The sequence below is a fragment of the Trichogramma pretiosum genome, unplaced genomic scaffold (genome assembly GCF_000599845.2).
Source record: "Trichogramma pretiosum strain Unisexual culture from Peru unplaced genomic scaffold, Tpre_2.0 scaffold77, whole genome shotgun sequence".
Classification (NCBI taxonomy): Eukaryota; Metazoa; Arthropoda; class Insecta; order Hymenoptera; family Trichogrammatidae; genus Trichogramma; species Trichogramma pretiosum.
In genome coordinates, this window is record NW_019641667.1 from 172,551 (window position 1) to 198,643 (window position 26,093).

At 39.1% G+C, this 26,093-nt stretch overlaps 2 protein-coding genes and 1 long non-coding RNA gene across 3 annotated transcripts; 2 read left to right on the forward strand and 1 right to left on the reverse strand.

The window, feature by feature from the left end:
• Positions 1–6,667: 6,667 nt before the first annotated feature.
• Positions 6,668–7,548, reverse strand: LOC111693976. The gene is made up of 2 exons (XR_002763537.1): positions 7,460–7,548; positions 6,668–6,810 (listed from the first exon to the last, which is right to left on the reverse strand). It is a non-coding gene; the product is annotated as an uncharacterized LOC111693976 (long non-coding RNA).
• Positions 7,549–9,436: 1,888 nt separating this feature from the next.
• LOC111693971 (ionotropic receptor 25a-like) lies at positions 9,437–10,075 on the forward strand. Its single transcript, XM_023460304.1, is given in 2 exon segments — positions 9,437–9,630; positions 9,700–10,075. Coding segments are annotated over 2 exon segments (570 nt in total).
• A 6,563-nt stretch (positions 10,076–16,638) lies between these two features.
• LOC106648457 (cilia- and flagella-associated protein 44) lies at positions 16,639–25,212 on the forward strand. The gene is given in 18 exon segments (XM_014365379.1): positions 16,639–16,648; positions 16,735–16,870; positions 16,944–17,106; positions 17,170–18,222; positions 18,826–19,414; positions 19,469–19,983; positions 20,400–20,566; positions 20,643–20,861; positions 20,933–21,046; positions 21,224–21,410; positions 21,468–21,650; positions 21,911–23,293; positions 23,357–23,553; positions 23,626–23,843; positions 23,912–24,054; positions 24,121–24,365; positions 24,423–25,116; positions 25,192–25,212. Coding segments are annotated over 18 exon segments (6,237 nt in total).
• The last annotated feature ends 881 nt before the right edge of the window (positions 25,213–26,093 follow it).

The window sequence follows — 26,093 nt, forward strand, 5'->3', positions numbered from 1 at the left end:
ATCCCTGTCCGGGAATCCCATGTAGGGAATACCTGTCAGGGAATCCCTTACAGGAAATCAAATTGCAAGAGAATACCAAAGTCCTAAGAAGCTTTATAATACTGGTCTGATATCTTTCGCTGGGAATCACAATACCTGATCGTTATTTCTGTATGATTTCCTGGAATCCAATGCTTATACGGATAATTTAAATCTAAAATTGAAATATTACCGGATACAAATTGATAAGAATATTTAAAAAACCTTCAATTTGATAAAGATTTATTATTGAATTGCATACTTTATAATTGATTCAAAATAAAAAATTAGTGAGATAAATGCTAATACACTTCTATTCAGGTCATAGTAGCACTTTAAATTGTTATTACTATGAAAATGTATAACAATTATGCTAACTCATCTATTTTAGTTCAACTTAAACCTTTTATTAAGGTTTTTAATTATTAATGATTTTACTTCTAATAATTATATAAACAATAACTCATTTGATGCGTTGAAGGGTTTCATTACTATGCAAGGTATTGACTCAGAGTATCTGTAAAATTGACAAAAACAAAAAAATACAATATATTATAAGCTTTTGTTAGATTTTTTGTAAATGGATTGACGTGAAATTATTGGTTTGTGAAAATGCATACTTTATTATTTCTTGGTACTCCCTATGAGACAGTAATGTGAGTATAAAATTACATTCAATAGTTATCTCGCTTCAAAATTTAGAAAATCATACATTTACAAAACATAAAAGTACAAAATACATATGTAGATTCCAATTTTTTCGCGCCATAGTCCTCGCCGCTGCGTTTTGGGACTTGCTTATATGCGTTCGTCTCCACCAGTGACTGAAAAAAATGACAAATTATTATTAACGGAAAACTTATTTTCAGCTCCTCGAAGGGGACGCTTGGAGTTGTAACTGTATCAACTTTGCACCCATTGAAGTAGCTATAAATACGTGAAACCACGGTTACATCGCTCAAAAGCATATTAGAATCTTGCAAATGTTTTAAATGGAATTAATCAACTGACTATAAAATGTCAATAGATGCTCTTTAAAAGATTTTGTTCCAATTACATAGTTTAAGATGTAGCGCCACGTAATTAACGCTTTATATTCAGCCGCTCACTTTTTCAGACGAGAGGGGATCGAGATGCCACCTGACACCAAAATTATCAGGCAAGCATAATTGGAGAGAAAGTGTATCCAAAATTTTGGTTTTGACGGATTTCAATAGGCTTTTATGAGAAAGGACAAATTAGAGTAGTTCTAGTTGTGCGAGTAGACAATAACTTTCGTAGGTTACAGTGTTGGCAAACGGCGATGTTTGTATTTTGTGAGCTATATATTCGTAGGCAAGTATGATTAAAGAGAAAGTAAAGTAAGTTTTGGTTCCGACTTATTTCAATGTGTACCTACATTGATTTCAAATAGCGTTGCTATACACAGGCGTTTACTCGTATACCACACATATCATTCTCATTTTTTAAAGATATAATTCTGTAATATCGCTTCAAAACAATCCAGACGCTTATTAACTGCACAAGCTATGTAGTTGTTCATCACTTGTTAAAGAAATAATGTTAAAAAAATTATATGTTCATCAATAATATCAATTCAAATAAAAAAGATGAGCTATCTTCTAGAGTTCCCTGAAAGAAAATTATGCATATGTTATGATAACGAAAAAGCGTAATTCACAATTAGTATGAAAGAATGAGACAAATTTAAATAGTTTTTATTTTAGCTAAGAGTAATATAATTATTGTTTCTATATAGACCACAGTCCAAGCTTGATAAAATTAAAAAAACCTCATTAACCCATTAACGCGCAAAAGTGCAATTTTGTGCATGAATTTTCCGTTGTAAAAAAATTATATATAAAGTTATAATATTTTCTTGAAAATCCACACCCAGGGGTTTTTGGGTATGCTCTTTCAGTATCCGGTGTTATTTTTGCGATAAATAAACATTATCATCGTTTATTTTTCCATTAAAAACAAAAAACGTGATTTTTTGACTCAAAATTTTTTTTCAAAGTCGATTTTCTACCTTGCCTTGCCTTCGGAGGGTTCCCATAACACAAGAAATCGTGCACTTTTTCTCTGAACCTTCAAAAAATGCGCTGCCGCGATTTTTATCTAGCCCCTATATTTCTAAAATGGAGAATTTATACCGAGCAGTGGTATAAAAATTCACTCATTTTTTACTCAGAACCTATTTTACATGCGCTAAATATGAACTCAAAAGTACAATTTGGAGTGTAAAAACTTATTTGAAATCGTTTAGAGAATACGTGTGAATTTTTTCAGAATTTTTCAGACCACTTTGAAAATTATGCAAAATACGACCATTTCCCGGCCTGTCGAAAAAATCCCAAAATGTTCCAAAAAAAATCTGAAAAATTCTGAAAAAATTATTAAAAAATTCTAAAAAAAAATCACTTGTATTCTTTGAACAAATTTGAACACTTTTCATTGTATGACTTTCTTTTATAAAGTCAATAATTTACAAATAAAAAATGAGGCAATTTTCATATCGCTGCTCGGTATAAATTTGCCATTTTAGAAATATAGCGGCTAGATAAAAATCGCGGCAGCGCATTTTTCGAAAGTTCAGAGAAAAAGTGCACGATTTCTGGTGTTATGGGGACCCTCCGAAGGCAAGGCAAGGTAGAAAATCGACTTTGAAAAAAAATTTTGAGTCAAAAAATCACGTTTTTTGTTTTTAATGGCAAAATAAACGATGATAATGTTTATTTATCGCAAAAATAACACCGGATACTGAAAGAGCATACTCAAAAACCCCTGGGTATGGATTTTCAAGAAAATATTTTAACTTTATCTATAATTTTTTTACAACAGAAAATTCATGCACAAAATTGCACTTTTGCTCGTTAATGGGTTAACATAAATTTTGTGATAATATCTGCTTTAAGAACGGATTATAACTTTTTTAATTCAACTAGGTTGAATCCTTCGACGATTATGAATGATGTTTAAAAGTGAAGCTAAATCATTTATCCTATTCCTGAAAATGATAGGTGATTGAGCACGCCAATCACCCGCGGCGTGAGAGCAGCAGTTTTTTAAATATTCTTGAGGATCCATTTGCTCGATATTACACATTTATAGAAGTACTTAGTTTTAGCGAGTCAAAAAAATTTTCCAGAGAAATCGTTACCTAGTTAGAATTTTAAACTGGTTCAAATATTGTAGAATGTATAATTGTAAACAATATCGTAGTAAATAATTCTGACATAGTCTCTCGACACACTCATCGTATTTATAGCGAAAATAAGTTAGTTTGAATGTTGTCTTTCCCGATGAAACAAGACATAATACCGAGATAAATTTAACCGATTTATTTTTCGTGATACTAAATAGAAGAATCCGTCGTTAAATTCAGGCACTAAAATGGATAAAAGTGAGAAGAAATCCGTGGAAGTGGTCGCAGACGACAAAAAATATGCTTGTGATATTTGTCCGGAAATATTTACAATAAAATCAAATATGATTTTACATCGATACACTGTTCACAGTGAACAAGAAAAATATGCGTGTGACAGATGCGAGAAGAAATTTGTGATGAAATCGTGTTTGATTATGCACCGAAAATTAGTACACAGAAATCGTGAGGATTTCACGAGCAAAAAATGCGAGAAAACATTTGAAAATGAATCAAGTTTACTCACGCACAAAAACATATTTCACGAAGTTTTCAAAAATTACTCATGTGAAATGTGTGCGAAGAGATTTGATACGATACAAAGTTTGATCCTTCACATAAAAACAGACCACGAAGGTCGCAAAGAATATGCATGTGATAAGTGTGAGAAAAAATTTTCACATGAAGCGAGTTTGCTCTACCACCAAAAGTTAGTACACGAAGTTCAAACATATTACTCATGCAACAAGTGTGAGAAGACATTTGTGACTCAAGGCGTTTTGACTAGGCACCGAGAAACGGTCCATGAAAATCGAAAAAATTACTCATGCGAAGATTGCGAGAAAATATTTGAAAATGAATCAAATTTACTTAATCACAAAAAAGTATTCCATAAAGTTTTTAGAGACAACTCATGTGAAATTTGCACTAAAATATTTGGTAATAAATACAGTTTGCTCTTGCACATAAAAACCGTCCACGAAGTTCGCCAGAATTACCTTTGCGATAAGGGCGAGATAAAATTTGAAAGTAGATCAGATTTTTCGATGCACCAAAGAATATTACACGAAAGTTGTAAAGATTATGCGTGCGACAGGTGCAAAAAGAAATTTACAGAAAAATCGACTTTACTCACCCATTTAAAGACAGTCCACGACGGTCGCAAAGATTATGTATGCGACGATTGCGATAAGACATTTGGTCAAAAATCTCATTGGATCAGGCACAAAAATACAGTTCACGATGGTCGCAAAGATTTCGTATGCGACAAGTGCGAAATGCAATTTGGACAAAAATCACACTTACTTTGCCATCAAAGGACGGTCCATAAAGGTCGAAAAGATTTCGCATGCGACAAATGCGAGAAAAAATTTGGACATAAATGGACTTTGCTGGTACACCAAAGGACGATCCATGAAGGTCGAAAAGATTACACATGCAACGATTGCGATAAGACATTTGGACTAAAAGGAGATTTTGTCAGACACCTTAAGACAGTCCATGAAGGTCGCAAAGATTACGCATGCGGCAGATGTGAGCGAAAATTTGGATTAAAGACACATTTGGTTATACATCAAAAGACAGTCCATGAAGGTCGCAAAGATTTTGTATGTGATAAGTGCGAGAAAAAATTCGGACACCAATCGGGTCTGTTTTACCACCAAAAGACAATCCACGAAGGTCGGAAAGATTACGTTTGCGATAATTGCGACAAGAAATTCGGACAAAAATCGACTTTGCTCTTACACCAAAGGACAGTGCACGAAGGTCGCAGAGATCATGCATGCGACAAGTGCGAAAAAAAATTTGGGATACGCACAGCTTTGTTCGTACACCAAAAAACAGTCCACGATGGTCGGAAAGATTTTGCATGTGACAAATGCGAGAAGAAATTTGGACATAAACAGAATTTGTTGATCCATGAAAGGACAGTCCATGAAGGTTGGAAAGATTACGCTTGCGATAGTTGCGAGAAGAAATTTATAACAAAATTGAATTTGTTATGCCATCAAAGGACAATTCATGAAGGTCACAAAGATCATGCATGTGACAGGTGTGAAAAGAAATTTACAAAAAAATCGAATTTACTCACCCATCTAAAGACAATCCACGAAGGTCGCAAAGATTATGCATGCAACAAGTGCGAAAAGATATTTTCAAAAAAATCGACTTTACTCACCCATCTAAAGACAGTCCATGAAGGTCGCAAAGATTACGTTTGCGACGATTGCGATAAGGCATTTGGAACTAAAAGCAATTTAGTAAACCACCAGAAAAAAGTTCATGAAAGGCTCAAAAATTACGCGTGTGACAAATGCGACAAGAGATTTGGTCAAAAATCTCATTGGATCAGGCACAAAAATACAGTTCGCGATGGTCGCAAAGATTTCGCATGCGAGAAGAAATTTGAACGAAAATCACATTGATCGTTGCACCAAAAAACAATTCATGAGTGTCACAAAGATTACGCATGTAACACGTGTGAAAAGAAATTTGGAGAAAAATCGAAATTGGCCAGACACCAAAAGACCGTTCACGAATGTCGTAAAGTTTCGCATGCAAAAAGTGCGAAAAAAAATTGGACAAAAACTGCATTAATTGTTCACCCATCAAAAAACAGTCCACGAAGGTCGCAAAACATGCTATAATTGTGATGAGAAATTGAGCCATTAATCGAGTTTGCTGTATCACCAAAAGGCAGTACATCATGAAACTTGCAAAGATTTAATGATTTACAATTGTAAATATATGTATAAATACTTACACAAATGTATTTTAAAATTTTAATAAAAATTCTACCGAAATGATTATGTCTTACATAAACCTCGCGTGCTATCAACTATTATTTCACCTTTGTTGAATTTCATGGTAGTGTTTTATTTTCAACTACTCGGTTACCTGCAGCTCTTCATGCAACGATTAGCCCCAAGTGGTTTTTTCATGGTTTATTCGGAGCTGGGAATGGAGCGAGTCTTTAGTTGACCACTGGATTTTTGATAAACTTCACGTAATAATATCACGTCTCTGAATTAATCAAACATGTCATAGGGAAATATTTAGATAAATTTGCTGTCAGACTGATTATATTTATGCTAAGCGAAAACTTGGAAACCAATTAATAATATAATTTAAACTAAAAAGTATTCTCTGCATTTCTTTAAAATTAGGAAAAGCTCTCATAATTTACTAATACTTCCCTTAGTATTTTATTAATTGAAAATCATATATTAATGTCCTTCAAATGAGAGATTGCGTGGAAGCGGCAATTTTTTATAATTCGCCTGTAAATGGAAGGGTTTCAGTTGAAATAAAATACAGTTGAAGAATATTTTTATAATGCAATTATTGTTGAATGGAGTTTTTAAAGTATATTTTCAAATGAATCAATTTTAAAAAGTAATAGGAACATATCATATTAATTATAATAATGCGAAACAAATAATTTTGATCAGAAATACAAAAGTATAAAAAAGCAAAAATTGAAGATAAGTTCAATTCTTCCTTCCACCTCCATATTGAGGATTGTTGGGGTTGAGTTGATTGGCGTGGTTGGATCCGCCTTTCCACTGTCCATGATTTGGATTAAGTTGATTTGCGTGGTTGTCGCGGTTGGCTTGGCCTTGGGCAGTGTTACGATCAGACATCTGTAAAAATAATAAAGCATACAAAAATTATATTAGTTTTATTCTAAGACAGACTGTCAAAATATAAATATTTCATAATTAATTTAATTGCATTAACATCAGTCAGTGAAATTATCAATGACTATGCTCGAAGTCTATGAAATTAAATGGCAAAGAATTAATGCATCTAGATAAATGAAACATGAGTGAATGTAGAAAAAAAACCCGTTGACACTCGAAACTAAAATGCACTACTAAATAAATGACACACTCTATTATTTGGAAATATTTCACTTAATCACTTAAACTGCATTAAGATCGCAAATCTTCTATAGCTATCGTTACTCAAACTATATGAAATTAAAAGATTTGCAATGAATGCATCGAGACATGTTAAAGCTTGAATGATTAATAATGATTATTAATGTCGTGAAAATGAAAATCATAATTGCACTGTAGAATCAGCAAATTCAAATTTACAAAATTTTTATCACAACACAGTTTGATAATAGAAAAATATCTGTTACTATTCGAAGCTAAAACGCATTACTAAATTAACTACACCGTCGATTATTCGAAAATATTTCACTGGTCGCACAAAAAATTATATAAAATTTCGAAATCCTTTTTTTTTTAAATAAACTTGCATATCTAATTTTTTTTTACTTACATCGATTGAAAATTTATTTTTTCAAAAATTCACAATTAGTTTATCTTCAAACGAAAGATCGTCGAGGACTGTAATGCATCTTGAGATCGACACGCGCTTTTATAAGGCGAACAAACCTCAATAGGGAATCCCACGCAGGGAATCACACTGCAACTGAATACTTGCCTTTGTATGCAATTATATGCACTATAAATAGTCTGAAAGCTTGCAGCTGTACCCCCACATTTTCATTTTTTCGGTGTGATTCCCCGAAAGAGAATGCCTGTATACGATATGCAGGTTTATGCCCATTGGCCGGGAACCACACACAGTCATTTCATACGTGACATTTCTTGTTATTCAATACTTAAATACTTCGACTCTAAAAATTGGAATATTTTGCCCAAGAATTTAAATCTATTAAAAGATGCAAAAGTTTTATTTGGTAATGAGGTATTATTGAAATACATACTTTACATTGTTTAAAAATTAAAAAGCAACCCAAATGCAAATAGTAAGATTAGTAAGTAGAAAATTAATCGGTCATTCACAGATCACTTGCAGTTTAACTTGAAACTTGTATGAATACATTCATTAATTAAATAATCTTATGTTTGATTTTAACAAAATGATTTTGTTTTTCGACGCATTAAAGAGTATTTCGTTAGTTGCTAAGCAAGACATTTAAGTCAATATGAATTCGAAAAAAATAAGGTTTGAAAGTTATTACTATAGACGATTTTTTACTTCTTCATCAAGGAATCTCTGAAATTTTTTTTTTTAAGTTCGTAAAAATTATCCTCATTTCTCTTCAACATGAATGAATTTTGAAGGAAGAATATAACTCAAATTGGCCATAACAGTTCTATTAATTTATACAAAAGTAAAAATGAGCACACAAATTGTTACTTGTATTCTGATATACTGTATTTGTAAGCTGTGTCAGCGCGAATCAAAGTATAGCGTGACTTTTTGAACGAGGACGACAATTTCAAGCTTTTGAATGTTCATTTCGGTATGGTTTTGATTCATGGAATTTGAAATTGAATTTGAATGCGGCAATGAAGCAAACATTAAACGCATTGCAATGAGAATCAACGCATTTTTGAATATAATTGAAATTGCAAATTTTCATCAATCAAAAATATTAGGGATAACGTGACGTAATTTAAGTAATAATGATATATATTAGTGAAATTTTAATTTAAAAAACCACGCTGTTTTAAGCTTGTATTGGATATGAAAATGTACACCGAGAAAAAATTTTACAGTTGCTGAACGCATGCATTTTTCCTTTTTCCGATGTTCAAATAGTATTTTTTTTGAAAAATTTAAATCCCCTTTGAATGTACTATAAGTGCGTTACGGTAGAGACTTGAGTACATCTATGGAAAAATAAAATCGAGACCACTGTAATTTTTATTTCAAAATGAAAATTGAGCTTTTGTTGAACGTGGCTACGCTATAGCAGAATACAAGCTGGTTAGGAGGAAATTCAAATGTACCATGCATAAGTTGTTGAGTCGAGAGTGTGTATTGTATCACGCAATTGACTTGAATAGTTGAAGAGCGCTTGAAATTTGACATTATGTATGTACTTTGAGCTTTATATAATAATAATAATAATGCTCTCTCTCACTCATTCACTCACAAATAGCTTTCGGTCCCGTTGTTGATTTTCAATAAATATTTAGCGACTAGAATAATTATAAATAATTACGCAAGATTCACTTGCTGGCTTTGAGAACTGAAAATCATTACAACTGCAGTTTATTTGTTTATGTGTTTATTATCATTATTTTCGCGTAACTCGGTGTTGCAATTGCGATATGGATTATCGATACGATTGCGCTCGACTAATACGTTTTTTTTTCGAAGCCTGTTGTCCTGTTGTTTTGCGATGTAACTACCTGCAATTATTAGATATGCATTTCGCCAAAACAACAATTGCCATCGTGCGAGCATCAGTTGGCTCATTGTGACCGTCGCGTCGAGAGAATGGCGGCGAGAGCAATCCCGACTCACTCGGTGGTAACCGTACCTAAGGCCCCCTTCGTCATGCAATTGAGCGTCGACGATCGTTTCAGCGGCTTATTGATCGACCTATTGAACGAGCTGGCTAGACACTTGCGCTTCGAGTACAAAATAGCGGTGCTGATGCGTCAGCCGGTCGTGCCCACGACTTTGTTCAGGTGAGCTACAACGCGATTCAACGATTTAACGAATTTCCATATTGAAAACTATATACTTTTGATGCTTAGATTTTTGACCATCCTCGAAGTGGACGTGTGGCTCTTCATCATCGGGGCTTACTTTCTGAAGAGCTTGCTGATCTGGATATTCGACGCGTGGTCGCCTTACAGCTATTAGAACGTCGTGAAAAATCCGAAGAGGGCCGGGGTGGACGAGAAGGACATCGACGACGAGTGCAAGCGCATCTTCAGCCTGCGCGAGTCGCTTTGGTTCTGTCTGACGTCGCTGACGCCCCACGGCGGCGGCGAGGTGCCGAGAAACCTGTCGGGCCAGCTCGTAGCCGCGACCTGGTGGCTCTTCGCTTTCATCGTCGTGGCCTATCTCGCCTCCTTTCTCACCATCGGCAAATTCGATCGAGAGCTTCGACGACTTGTTTATCTCTAATGACCACATCGACATTTCGATCAGTTCAGTTAGCAATTGAATATGAAGTTTTCAATAAAAATCCTGAAAATTTTTTCTAATGGTCACTTTGATTTTTCGATAAATTTTTTCATCATTTGAATTGAATGTTTTTTAATGTATATATTCTCAATTGATATGATGTATACATTATAAAACCATTATTTAAACCATTAAACCATTATTTATACATTATTAAACAAGTCAAGTATACTTTGTTAGTTTTGAAGTCGATAGTACTGCGCTATGTTGTCTACGAAGTATAATTATGAATGTGCAGCTGCTAGGCAGAGAAGGAAAAAAAGGAAGAGAGAGCTCATGTCATTTAAAATAATATGACAATGCGATAGGCGTTATGTAAGATTTTTTATTTCACAGACTATTTTTAAATGTTAATAACAAAATCAAAACTTAATTGTTTTATTTATGTATTATGATCATGTTGAAAGACTGCAGAATTACATACAAATTAAGAAAAATTATAAGGAGCTTTTATTCAATTTATATACTCATTATTACACTCAATGTTAAATAAAGACCGTTTGAAGATTCATTCGAGTGTTACTAATATTATTGTTTCTATACTATCGAAGATTAAGTTTATTCAATCCGCATCGATCTGGAAGTGTTTAATACAAATTGGACGACACTTCTAACTTCTACGCGCACTCGCACACGAACATAATTGTTTCAAATTTAAAATGTTAAATTTTTTCACGAGAATCACTTCTTACAGTCGATACGATCTTTCTGTGTTGTACACTAAACCGAACGACTCGACCTGCTTCGAGACGAGTTAGTTCAAGTTAGTTAGTTCATTAATTATAATAAAAACACATGTATCGCACACCATAAAATGAGATGTAAACTTTTGGAGCACGTTCGCCGACACATTATATTATTTATTTTACTGTTGAATATAGTATTGTGTTTAATACGCCACTCAAGTATGGGTTTAAATTATTTTAGAATAGATGCTGCTGCTCGACTGAACAAAAATGTTTGGACTAAAATTTATAATTTTGAAATAAGAAAATTTCTTAAAAATTATTCACAGAAACTAAAAACTTTTCTATCAGGGCATGAATGTATTTTGTCACGGAGAATTACTATAGCATAAAATTATTTCTCGTGAACCAACTATTTTATTCAAAACTTTTACTGATTATTTGAAATTCAAATTTTCATTTAATTGAAAATCTATAATCTATAGTTACACTGTAAGAATACAAAAAACTTTCATATCATTCTATACCTGTATAACTCATTGATATACGAGCATTCTTATCCAAAAGTCTGATATTTATGATGATTAGGAAGATTGCTTTATCTTAGATTATTGGTGTATTTTACTAAGGAATTTGACTTACATTTGAGTTCGTTGGTCCCTCATGAAAATTTTAGAATAGATTAAAAAAGGTATGTTTAATAGAAGTACTTTTCATTGTTTAATGAAGAAATCTCTTAAAATTTTCATACGATTGATGCAACATGTTCTAATCGTAAAAATAAAATAACATGCCATCAAATTACTTTCCGTGGTAAATAATGTTTTATTTCTGAGAACCAACGTACATGAAATGATCGTGTGTGATTTCCGGCCAATGGGCATAAAACTGCATATTGTATACAGGTATTCCCTCTCGGGGAATCACACCGAGAAAATGAAAACGTGGGGGTACAGCTGCAAGATATCAGACTATAGTGCATATACCTGCATACAAATGCAAGTATTCAGTTGCAGTGTGATTCCCTGCGTGGGATTCCCTGTTGAGGTTTGCTCGCCTTATAAAAGCGCGTGTCGATCTCAAGATGCATTACAGTCCTCGACGATCTTTCGTTTGAAGATAAACTAATTGTCCATTTTGAAAAAATAAATTTTCAATCAATCAACGTAAGTAAACAAAAATTTAGATAGGAAAATTTATTTTAAAAAAAGTGATTTCGAAATTTTAAATAATTTTTTGTGCGTCCAGTGAAATATTTTCGATTTTGAATCGAGGGTGTAGTTAATTTAGTTATGCGTTCTAGCTTCGAGTAGTAACAGATATTTTTCTATCTTCAAACTGTGTTGTGATAAAAATTTTGTAAAATTTAATTTGCTGATACTACTGTGCAATTGTAATTTTCATTTTCACGACATTAATAATCACTCATGCTTTAGCATGTCTCGATGCATTCATTGAATATCTTTAAATTTCATATAATTTGAGTAAAAACATCGACAACTATAGAAGATTTGTGATCTTAATGCAGTTTAAGTGATCAAGTGAAATATTTCCAAATAATCGAGTGTGTCATTTATTTAGTAGTGCATTTTAGTTTCGAGTGTCAACAATTTTTTTTTCTATTTCTAAGCTGTGATGTGATAGCGACTTTTTTAAATTTAATTTTATGATGTATAATATTCACTCATGTCTCATTTATCTAGATGCATTAATCCTATGTCATTTAATTTCATAGACTTCGAGCATAGTCATCGATAATTTCACTGACTGATGTTAATGCAATTAAATTAATTATGAAATATTTATATTTTGACAGTCTGTCTTAGAATAAAACTAATATAATTTTTGTATGCTTTATTATTTTTACAGATGTCTGATCGTAACACTGCCCAAGGCCAAGCCAACCGCGACAACCACGCAAATCAACTTAATCCAAATCATGGACAGTGGAAAGGCGGATCCAACCACGCCAATCAACTGAACCCCAACAATTCTCAATATGGAGGTGGAAGAAAGAAGTGAACTTATCTTCAATTTTTGCCTTTTTATACTTTTGTATAAAATATCATCAAAATTATTTGTTTCGCATTATTATAATTAATATGATATGTTCCTAATACTTTTTAAAATTGATTCATTTGAAAATATACTTTAAAAACTTTATTCAATAATAATTGCATTATAAAAATATTCTTCAACTGTATTTCATTTCTACTGAAACCCTTCCATTTAGAGGCGAATTATAAAAAATTGTCGCTTCCACGCAATCTCTTATTTATGGACATTAATATATGATTTTCAATTAATAAAATACTAAGGGAAGTATTAGTAAATTATGAGAGCTTTTCCTAATTTTAAAGAAATGCAGAAAATACTTTTTAGTTTAAATTATATTATTAATTGGTTTCCAAGTTTTCGCTTAGCATAAATATAATCAGTCTGACAGCAAATTTATCGAAATATTTCAATATGGCATGTTTGATTAATTCAGAGACGTGATATTATTACATGAAGTTTATCAAAAATCCAGAGGTTAACTAAGAACTCGATCCATTCCCAGCTCCGAATAAACAATGAAAAAACCACTTGGGGTTGCATGAAGAGCTGCAGGTAACCGTTGTTTATTTTTGTCTAAATTGCATTTCGCACTTGTCGCATGCGAAATCTTTGCGACCATCGTGAACTATATTTTCGTGCCTGATCTAATGAGATTTTTGACCAAATGTCTTATCGCAATAATCACGTACGTATTCTTTGCGACCTTCGTGAACAGTTCTTTGATGTCTAGCCAATTTCGAGTTTTCTCCAAATTTCTTTTCGCACCCGTCGCACGCGTATTTTTCTTGTTCACTGTGAACAGTGTATCTGTGTATTATCATACTTGATCTAATTGTATATACCTCTTCACAAATATCACAACCATGTTTTTGGTCGTCTGGTTTTTGGTCGAACTTCCATGGATTTCTTCTCACTTTTATCCATTTTAGTGCCTGAATTGAACGACGGATTCTTCTATTTAGTACCACGAAAATTAAATCGGTTAAATTTATTTCAGTATTATGTCTTGTTTGATCGGGAAAGACAACATTCAAACTAACTTAGTTTCGCTATAAATACGATGAGTGTGTCGAGAGACTACGTCAAAATTGTTAACTATGATATTTCTTACAATTATACATTGTACAATATTTGAACACGTTTAAAATTCTAACTTGGCGACGATTCCTTATTTTTTTTTTGAAGTTCAAACGGCTCAGCTTGAAAAATGATCTGTAGTACATGTACGATACGAGTAAAATTTTGTGCACATCGACGTTCTTTAGAGCATTTCACTGTATGCTTACCGAAATTGAGATTAGTCAAAATGGAAACTTTGTACACTTTCTCATCGATTATACTTGCCTACGAATATCGGAGATTAAACGGCCGCGACGCAGCTCGCACTAATATAGCCATACAAACTTCGTAGCCTATGAAAATCGTTGTCTACTATTTCAACTGCTTTGATTGGTTGTAGGGTAGCTCTAAGCAATCCTCTCTATAAAGCCTATTGAAATCAGTCAAAACCAAAATTTTGTAAACCTCCTCTCCAATTATGCTCACCTTATGATTTCGGTGTTGGGTGTCACTTTGATCCCGTCTCGCTCGAAAAAGTGAGAGGCTGAATTCAATGTGTGCGGTACGATCAAGTCCCCCGTAGTTAGCCAAGCTCTTTTTGAGATTTTTTCACGCCTATTGAGAAGAGTCAAAATCGAAATTTCGTACACCAGCTCTTCGAACATGATTGCCTTATATAGACTGGTTACATTAATGAGATATACGACTGAGATTTGCAACTCACTATTTCGACGTTTTCATGTTTCTTCTCTTGAAAGAGTGATGGGCTGAATAGCGTAAGTAATTCATAAACATTTTGATTGGTTGTACTGCGGAATTATTTCCTTCAAAAATGAGCAGCTGAATATGTGCGGTACGTACGAGTAAATACACGCCTACAGCAATGCTAATTGGGACGATTTTACGAATATCTATTGAAATTAGTCAAAACCAACATTTTTTATACTTTCTACTCAATCATGCTTTCCTGGTGTATGAGTGGGACAAGTAATACTTACACCGCCAGTAACTCATTTTTCCATGATTTCTGCTTCTCTTTAAAAAGTGGTGGGCTACATAGAAGTAGTTTATATATGCACGTTGCCGAGTCTAAAAACATTCCGAAAATTGTTTAGAAGAATTTTTTTAAAAACTAATCCTTTTTGGACCCGGTAACGCTTGATTTCGGATATTTTACATTTTATGTTTGAAAAAATTTGAAAATGACCAAATTGGACAACAAAAATCTATATGAAAAGCCGTAGGTTTCGATGTAGCTACAGCGTTGATTGATACATAAAATAACAACAGGATCGAACAATTCCAACAGGTTAGTGACCGCGTTTTGACTTAAACTAATATTTTTACTTTACCACTAGTAGATTTACAGTTAAACTGATAAACTGTAAATGATTCATTTGCTTACAAAAAGTTTGTAGTACTCGAATGTTTTCAATTGAATAATTATTTTATAATATTTATATTTTTGATATTCGCACAGATAATCGGTCACGATGAGATGTCGTGGTAATAAGTACACAATTTAAGATTATTTACTTCAAATGATCGATGTCTTATGAATAAAAAAATCGAAACTCACTTTTTATTTAAAATATTTTTATTTGAATTTTAAGGAAAATATGCCAATTATTTAAGAAAATGCTACGAACTTCGGGCTGCAAATATGCCATAAGTTTTCGTTATCGAAAGAATCATCGATGGTCATTCTGCAGCACTCAACCAGCAGCTTATAGCCTATCAGCTGCATGAAGGAAGCCTCCTCGTGTCTACTCGAGGGAATCACTAATTCGTTGTAGTCCTTATATACTTGAATCGTTTCTGTAGGTCGTAATCGAGTGAGGTCGTAGAGCGACAGGTTTGGCTTTACCGCTGTAATTTTCACTCTGCTCGCGATTATTTCTCTGTATATTTATGAAAACGCGGTCGTTTATAAAAAGAAAACGAGTAGATTTAACTGTTTAACTTGACTATTTCTTCTGCGTGAAATACAATTTGCTAATTTGCTAAAGCCACGTAGCGGCGACACGTCTGACTATTGCGCGTACATCAACAGGTAATTTCTTGGTGTAAGAGGATGTCATGAGAAGTTGTTGGAGTATATCCTGTCAATTTTAAATGATTGTTTACCTGGTAGAATAAAATCGAATGGAAATATATTAGTAGTTGTCTAATTTCACTAGCGACTGCATGGATAAAAATCCAATAGATTTGTCAAAACCGAAAGAAGTCAAATTCAACAGCAACTGCAATGTTTTATGTTCTGATAAAACTTTTCAAATTTTTCTTTCTATACGGATGCACTTTTTATTCACAGATCTTGAGGCAATACATTTATTCTATTTTAATAATTTATTGTTGTATTATATTGTGGATCTTTCATCTATTCAAAAAAAAAAAAAATGTTTACATTTCGTACGATATTTATAATATTAATTTGCTTTATAATTTCATAAAATAAGTGATCATTGTTTTTTAAAATTTGAACAAATGAAATGTTTATATTTTTGAATAAAAAATTTCGCACCTCAATTTTCATAATTTACATTCTGTCAAAAACTAAAAAACCTCGTGTATACCTACGAACGATTGTATCGCGTCTGTTGATACTGTATCTATAGAAACGCCGAATTACTTGTTTACGTCGGCTGCAGCTCCATTGTTGTGAGACATCGCTAACGGTATAGATCCACGTGTGTTGCAATGTCGGAAGGTACAGTAATTCAAAACATTATTGATGTGATGCATTTTGTTGAATCTTTAGTGTGTTATTTTAAATCATTAATAATAATGCGTCAGCCAACGAATCAATCGACGGCGAAGAGGAAGAAGCAGTCGTCATACCGCCACAGGAATCGTTCCACTGGGAGGATTACATCTCGCGGCCGATTGTATCGGAAAATGGCACGGTACCGGCCAACATTTTGGAGTTTCAGTAAGTCGAATGCGCCTATAATGAAGAAAATTAAAAAAAAATCGAGTGACGTTATCGTAAAAACTTTGCCCAGACACTCGTTCGGCTACGACTGCCAGAAGCGCTTCAATCTGTGCGTGGCCGATCCCGACTGGCTGATATTCGCCTCGGGCAATCTCATACACTTCTACAACGTCGGCCGCGACGAGCTGACGTTCAAGCGATGCTCCACCGGCGGCGGCATCGGCCACATAACCGTACGTAAACATGATTATCATACGCCGGAATAAAGTTCTAAATTTCTCCCAACACTTTTACAGAAAAATCCTCAAAGGCCGCACATAGCCGTGGGCGAGAACGGCATAGATCCGCCGATCATCGTCTACGAGTGGCCGAGCATGGAGATAGTCACGGTGCTGCGCAACGGCACCACTCGCTCCTACTCGCATCTGCGCTACAGTCCCCAGGGCGACAAGCTCGTGTCGCAGGGCGGCGAGCCCGACTACCTCATCACCGTGTGGAACTGGGAGCAGTCGACGGTCGCCCTCCAGTGCAAGTCCCACAGTCAGGACGTGTACAACGTCGTGTTCTCGGAGACGATCCCGGGCCAGCTGGTGAGCTGCGGCCTCGGCCACATCAAGTGCTGGAAGATGGCCGACACGTTCACGGGCCTCAAGCTCCAGGGCGAGCTCGGCCGCTTCAGCAAGACCGAGATCTCGGACATAATCGGGGTCTATCCGATGCCCGACGAGAAGATCGTATCGGGCTGCGAGTGGGGCAACATGCTCGTCTGGAACGAGGGCCTGATCAAGATCGAGGTCTGTCGCAAGAGCGGCAAGCCGTGCCACGCCGACGGCTACATCACCCAGTTCGAGTATATCAGCGGCGAGCTGGTGACGGTGGGCACCGACGGCTGGATCTACTTCTGGTTCTACGACACGATCGACCAGTCGGAGCCGAGCGAGGACAATAACCTCGTGGAGGTCGAGCCGATCTACGAGTTCAGCGTGGGCCAGCAGTCGGACAGCAATCCGCTGGCGAGGCGGGCCCGGCTCATGCAGATAATCCGTCGGGAGGAGCCCTCGGCTACCGAGGGCGCGGGCAGCAGCCACCACTGGTACGCCCAGGACGGCAACGGGGGCATCTGGCTGCTGGACCTGTCGACGGCCCACTGGGAGACGGCCGTGCCGAGGAGGCTGATGTCGTGCCACGCCGGTCCCGTGGAGGACGTGGCCGCCTGCGACTGGGCGCCCATGTGCGCCAGCTGCGGACGCGACGGACGACTGAGAGTCTACGACTACTGGAGGAAGAGGCTCGTGCTGGAGCATCAGTTCAGGGATCGGGCCCGCGGACTCGTCTGGTTGCCCTGCGATGCGAGTATTTTATTTTCGCTTGAGTATAAATATCTGCTTTTCCGACGCTTGACTAAAATTCTTAACGTTTTTACATTTATGCAGCTTGCTTATTTACTTTAACGCTATTTAAAGTATATCAATGGATAGGAAATTTCCTATCTATTATTATTATATTATATTGAATACATGCATTTGATTAGTTGAAAAGTCTAAATATTCTTGTAAATTTGATTTTCACACAAAAAATCGATAAATCTACTTCTCAGACACTAATCTCTCAGTTGATGCTGCGTATTGTAATTTCGATATATTAATCTTGAATTTTGTATAAAAGGTCTATAAATCCTCAACTATAAACCGTAAAATTTTTCAACTCTTAGAGCTCGAATAATTATCCAAATGTTCGATAACTAGAACTCAAAATTTCAACTTTTGTCTACTTTTCGGATACTTTTTGGGTACTTTATAAAACTTCAATTGTTACGTTTCATCACTCAGATTGAATATTAATTTGTATTTCAATTTCTTTCGAATCATCAAGTCAAGCTTTTTATTTAGTGTTCGATTACTAGTAGTTGCTTCCTATAAAATATGATTCTATTGACGAGTATCGACTCGCAGGTGGAACCGAGTGGATCGAGCATCGTTTGCGGCTTCGACACGGGTGTCCTGCGCTTGGTCGCCTTGGATCTAGAGCCTTCAGAAGACAGAGAACACGAGCGAGTTCACCTCTGTCAGATCTACCGAGCGCACACCGAACCGATCGTTCGTCTGGCGATCGATCCCCAGCACAAGATCCTCGTGAGCTTCAGCCGAGACTCGAGCCTCTTCGTCTTTCAAATCCTAAGCAGCGACCGATCCTACCCGCGACTCGTGCCGATCGGCTACCTGAGTCTTCCCTCGCCGGCCAGCAGCTTCGCCTGGAAACCAAACGAAACTAGCACGATACTCGTGGGCTGCTCGCGCGGTCAGTGCCTCGAGGTGCGCCTGCCCACCGAGCCGCAGGCCTACACCAAGATCAGCTACAAACTGAGCGAGCTGCGACCCTGCGAGTTCACGTTCAGATCGGTCAAGTCGGCGATCCTGAGGGAGCAGGCGAGGCTGGAGCTCGAGGCCAATCGCTACGAGCGCCGATTGCAAAAGATCCAGGAGCTGCAGGACTTCAAGAAGAACAATCCGGGCATGGAGGTCGACGAGGAGGCTTTCCTGGGTGAGTTTTTATTACGCGATCGACGATTTTTTACTTAAATTTATCTTCGATCAGAGTCGGGCATGGAGGACGAGGACGGCCTGCCCGACCTCTACGTGCCCGAGGTGCCGAGCGAGGTGCTCACCTGCATGTACAACTCGCGGGGCCAGCCGCAGCTCAGCATGTCGGGCTACGACGCCGGCTACGTCTACGAGTACAGCATCCCCGAGAACAATAACGACGAAGTGGAGCATCTGAGAAGCGTACCGATCGCCGACGCCTCCGACGAGGAGATGACCTGCCACCTGTCCTACAACGCCGGCAGGTATCTGATCCTCGGCACGCAGCACGGAGCTCTGAGGGTGTGCAGGATCAAGCCCGAGGACGAGGCCGACTGGTCGGACTACTGGTCGCTGCCGATGCACGACTACTACACGGGCCGAGTGCAGGCCCTGTGTCTCGGCTACGATCGCAGGACCTTGGTGTCCTGTGGATTAGATGGCAATGTATTCACCTACGACATCAACGACGATGCGCCTCTGGGCGACGAGTTCAAGATACCGAAACCGATTGCCAGTCGCGATCACATCGTACGTAATTTTCTCTATAATAGCGTCAATTAGCTCAGATGTATAAACGAATGCGCTAAATGGATACGTCGAGCAAGACACATGATTCGGTTCCCACTTAAAATTTATTGTTTTTATTTTTTTTAATTTAGACTATATTTTCATGTTTACGCCTACAGTGAGACAACACACAGCAAAAGCATAAAAATGAAGTTTTTCTAATTAATCTTCTGAAAAAATTTACCAGATCAACTTAGCTCACGAATAAATCTTTTTAGTATGAATAATCTTTTTTCACGAAAAAATTTGAATTTAAAAAAAAATAATTGTATATTATCTGACCCATTTGAAATGATTTAGTATTATAATAAAATTGTATACTGAAGCCATGAAGAAGCGACGTGATTTCGATCAATGTATCGCATTTATTTATGCAGCCGACGACTAAAGTCTGGGACATCGAGGAGGCCAACTATCCGAGCCTCGAGCAAGTCATCGTCAAGGCCGAGATGGACCGCATCAAGGCCAACGCCAAGGACGACAAGGAGAGGACCCTGGCCGCCCTGCGTCAACTCACCGAGGAGTACAACTCGCTGCTCAGGAGGTAGCGCGATTTGTTTTTCTCGATGCAGCGAGCTCGAACTACATCTTGCCCCTCTCATGTGTCGTTATTTACCCAGAAACGACAAGCTGCCGGCTTCGCAGCGGCTCACCGAGCAGGAGCTGCAGCTCGACCCGAGGATCTCGGCGGACCTCGACGAGCAGCTCAAGGAGCAGATGGACATCGTCTATCGTAAATCCGAGTACAAGCAGGAAAAGTGTCGGCTGCGTTTGAAAAAACTCATGGAACACTTTATCGAGCCCATCACCTGCATACCTTTCGCCGTCAAGAAGATACTGTAAGTACATACCGCGCGTATGTTTTCGAGGTGTTTTTTCACTGATTGTCTCGCGCTCCGAAAATTTTTAGCAATCCGGATAGTATGGTGTGGTCCTTGAGAGAATTAAAATTAACCGGTGATTACGCGGTGGAAGAAAGGCACTCGCACGCCGATTCGCACGAGACCGACAGTGAGTAGAGATTGTTGTATAAATAGAATGTGCGAATAATCGAAAAACTCGACTCGATCGATTTGCAGAAGCCGAGGAGAGGCAGAAACGACGCAGCTCCATCGATCGTTTGAGGAGGTAAAATCGATATCTTTGTATTTTTCTTTAAAAAAAAATCATCACTCAAAACGATCTCGTGAATTTTCCGCAGATCTCGCGCCATGTCCGCTTACGTGGGAGATCTGGAGTCGGACAGCAAGCAGGAAGAGCCGACGATCGAGCCCTTCCTGAAGGGCCTCAGTCCTCGCACGATTCAGTACAAGCTCGGCGAGGAGATCAACCTGATGCTGAAAAAGTATCGGTCGCTCAAGGCGAAGCTGGAAGAGCAGGAACAAGAGGTGCTTATTCGCTGATGCATACATTTTTTTTCAAATAAAAAATTATACTCTGCGCAGTGGAAGAAGCTGCAGTCGGAGAGACCGGACCCGAAGGCCGTCGACCCGGAGGACGAGGAGGCGATCGAGCACGCCAAGAGGACCATCGGCGATTACAAGCTCAAGGCGTCCCTGGATCTGGACCTCGACAAACGGCCGACGGTCAAGAGCAAGTACAAGCAGATCATAGAGTGCAGGCGGAAAGTACGTAAAAAAATGTGATAGGGTGATCCTCGGATACATGTGTATTTATAAAAGCTCTTGACTGGATTTTACAATAATGATTTTCAAAACCCTAACTATGGAAGTAATTTCTCGCGCAGAAACTTAAGTTAGAACTTATGTAAAATCATCTGTGAATTATCATGTAAGACTTGAACCAAAAGTATAGACAAAAAAAGTATTACTTTTTGTAGCTCTATAGGTTTCTCGAAGCTAAAATCATAAAATATTTTCATCGTCAGATTCACTTCAGGCGCGAGGACTTCAACTCGAAAGTCCGCGAGATGCGTCAGCGCAAAGTCGACCTCATCAAGGAGGTCGAAAAGCTGCTCAAATCCCTGCGAGCGATCCAGAGCGAGCTGCCGGACGAGCTCACGAAGCCCCTGCCTCACCTACCCAGCCTCGACATGGACGTCGAGTTCCCGGAGAAGAAGCTCGAGATCGCCGAGTACACGCCGCTGGCGCAGCGTTTAAACGAGTCGAAGAATCGCCGCCAGTCCATCACCCAGGCGTACATGCCCGCGGACGAGTTCGACGAGGAGTACGCCGTCCTCATGCTGGACGAGAAGCGCTTCGTGCCCGAGCGATTTTTGGCCACCGTCGAGGGTGCCGGCGCGGCGGGCTTTCGCAAGCGCTTCCCCGAGGACACGAAACCCGTCAAGCTGCTCGTGCCGTTGGAAGTGATCGCGAGCATCGACGCCGCGGAGCGACTCGACACCGATCTCGAGCGAGAGCTCAAACGTTACCGGGCGGTGAGGAAGAAGCACGAGCAGGACCAGATGCTCGAGTACATCGATCACAGCTATCGAGTGTTCGACGAGGAGCTGAGCGAGCTCGAGCTCGAGCGCTTGAAGATCATCCACGAGAGCGTCTACATGGATCTGTACATGCTGACGCTGCACCAGGAGCTCGTCGTCCTCAAGAAATTCGAGGCCAAAGAGGTGAAGCTCGAGCAGCTCGTCGAGGAGCATCGCCGAATCATTGACGAGATCGAGGCAAAGATCTCACTGCTGACCGAGCAAACGGAGGAGAAGAAATTGACGGTGGCCAGATTGCAAGAGAAGCTCAAGGAGATGATGGCGCGATACTTGAGCTCGATTCAGGAGCAGAGGTATTCGCTCGTCTTGGCGGAGATCGCGAGAAAGTCCTACGAGTCGTCGTCCGATGCCAGCGCGGACGACGTGGCGAGTAGAAGCCCCGCTGCCGATGACAAGGACAAGGAAGACAAGAGGAGAACGACCAAGTATCAGGGAGACTTGGGCCATCGAGTGACAAGATTCCAAGACATGGAAAGCCGAGAAAACGTTCGCGAAGAGCAGCAGCCGCAGACGACGGATCGTCGAGCCTCCAAAGCCTTACCGAGGGTGAGTAGTTTGGCTCTGGTCGATCCGCAGCAACAAGGAGACGAGGACGAGGCTGGTGGTGGTGGTGGCGAGGGCGGCGATCTCGAGCTCTACGAGGAGGCCTACGCCGTGCAGAAGCAGTGCCGCCTGCTCGAGGGTTGCCTGAGCGAGGAGCAGAGGGCCCTGAGCGAGGCGAGCGAGGAGCTCGAGCGACAGAGGACGAGCCTGCAGGAGGCCCAGACAGACCTGGACGCCAGTACGCAGCGATTGGAGGGATTTCTCGTGAGTTGATTGGCAGACAATCGTGTCGCGACTGTCGAATCTCGTAACGATTTTTCATTGCAGCACGAGAAGCAACGGGAGCTCAACGACATCGATATGACAGTGATACTGAAGTTGGACCAGGTGCAGCTGCTCGCCGAGGGTTCGCACACGGAGAAGCTGCGCAACTGCATCGTCTTCGACAAGACGCGGCTGGCTCGGCTCTACGCCAGGGTCGGCGAGCTGCAGCAGGAGACGGACGAGCTTCGCGCCAAGCACAAGTCGGTAGTATATTATTATCTTGGAGAAAAAAATTAATCGATTGATTCTAAATGGAGAAATTTCGATTTCAGAAACAACAAGCAGCAACTGCGCAAAATCAAGATGGACTGCTCGTCGATGAAGGCCGAGCTCGAGGCGCTCAAGGGCCAAATCAAGACGGAGATGGAGAACAAATTCGGCCAGCAGATATCCCTCGTGTCGCTTTACGAGGCGGTACTGCGGCGGCTCATATACGACATCAAGGCCGACACGGGATCGCTCGTCAAGTTTTATCAAGAAAAAATACAAAGTATACACCTTGACGCGATCTGGCTCGTCTTTTGATGGTAAAATTTTTTTACCGATTTCGATTTACAGTGGTGAAAAGTCGCTACAAGCAGCAACTCGAGCAGTTGAAAGACCTCATCAAGGAGAACACGCACAAGTTAAGTTTGCTAGCGGTTCTTGAAGAGGAGTTGTTCAAGCTCAAAAAGGCCTGCAATGCCAAGATCATGTCCGAGGTATCTCACACTCGTTTCGCGCTGTAGTGTTTTTCGATATATTCTTTTGACCGATGAAATTTTCAGGAAGAGATAAAGAAGATCGAGTCCGATTACAAGGCCGATTTGAAGAAGCTGGAGAAGCGTCTGAAGAAGCAAGAAGAGGAGAAGGTGGCGATAATCAGCGACATCGAGAATCTTCAGAGCAAAACGAAAAATTTACTGCCTCTGAACGAATTGCTGTCCAAGAGCTGCTGTCAGAAGTCTACCGAACGAAGACGACCGACCTCCGTGACTCTGATCGACGGCAAAGAAAAGGAGGACGCCAAGAAGTCGGGCAGAAAAGTCAGGATGACGGAGGCAGCCGACGAAGTCGCCTCGGTGGCGAGCGAAACGGCGGCCTCGAGCGACGAAGGAGACGACGACGATGACGACGTGGACAAGGAAGCCGACCTGGCGGTCTTCGACGAGAACGAGTACTACAAAAAAGTCATCGCGGTGCGGCATCTGTTCTCGCAGATCACCTCGGGCCAGGAGTTCAATACCAAGTCGACGATCGACGCGATGCTCCAGGATCTGACCGACTGCATGATAAGGCGGGGCTACTCGCACGACCAGATCCAGCGCAGTCTGCAGGACATCGTGTCGAGCGCCGAGGGTCATGAGCAGTACGACGACGACGACGACAAGGCGACCGACGATCGGCGTTTAGACGACGACGACGATCTCGCCAAAGGCACAATGAGCCTCGGAGACTACATCTACAGCTACAGCTCGAGCTTCCGAGAGTCTGTGTGCAGTCGGGACGTGGACCCCCAGGCCGACGCCATCCTCCGCGACCTTTTCTCGGATCTGGGCATCGACGAGGACGAGCACGAACCGATGGTCCAGGGCGTGGTCAGCCGATTGCGCATGAGCGGAGGCGATCTCGCCGCGGCCGAGGACTTTATCTTCAAGAAGGCGCCGTCGGCCGCCGATCTCGCCGATCCCGCCCTCAAATCGTCGCGATCTCAGCGCATCAGACGCTCGCTGAACGACGTCAGACAGCACGTCGAATTCGAGGACACTGAGTTCGTGCAGTTGGTTCGTTTCTCTTTGTAATAATATTTCTGCGCAGGAATTCGGATTTTTTTTAAGGCTATGCATTTCTTCTTGCAGCAAGAGAATCAAGATCAATGAAGATTGAAGATCGGTAGAATAAAAACTAGCCGAAACTAGTTAAAGATTTTACCAGCAAGTGTAATGTTTAATGAAATAATGTAATTGTTGTTTTGATAATTCGTTCTACGTAATAACTGTTTATAAAAGAAAACGTAATGTGAATTTTCTGTTTGATTAATTCGTTTGATCAATTTCATAACTTAATAATGCTTGTATTTAAAATTAGATTTTAACGTCAATAATGAAACGCGAAACAAATTGAACATTTTTAATCATAAAGAAAAAAAAAAATAGTCCGATTATGTTGTTGAAACTAATTTTTTATGGTGTTAATAACATAACAAATTAACCCATAATACTATTGTCTAGCGATATAATATATCATATAGTATTATATAGATCGTGTTATGTAGCCCTTAACAATTTTAATGTTTTAACGCGTGTCACGCTTCCTCCGTATACGCCTTGCACATTATACGCGAGCTTACATACATGTACGGCGGGTCGCCTGCTTCAAGGCGTCGTCGCATGTTGTCGGCCGCGCACACTCACACATACATTCAAGCAACGGTTTGGCCTATACGCATGCCGTTGTAAACGCAGCCGTTGTATGAATATTATATTTATTTACAATAATTAGACCTACGTTATTAGCTCATAACAATCGGAACAACTTGAGAAATAAGGACCAGTCTACCATACAAATATAAGTTATTATAATTATTTATTCTCAAAGAGGTAATGTTTTTCGAATCGTTTTTGATTAAATTAAAGTTATTCAAACTTATCATTCAAATAAACAATTCAACCGATGAGGAGGGCTTGAAAGTACAACGGTTTTGATTTTTAAATACCTTCAATTGTACAAAAAAAATTTGTTGCAACAGTAAGAAAAATCG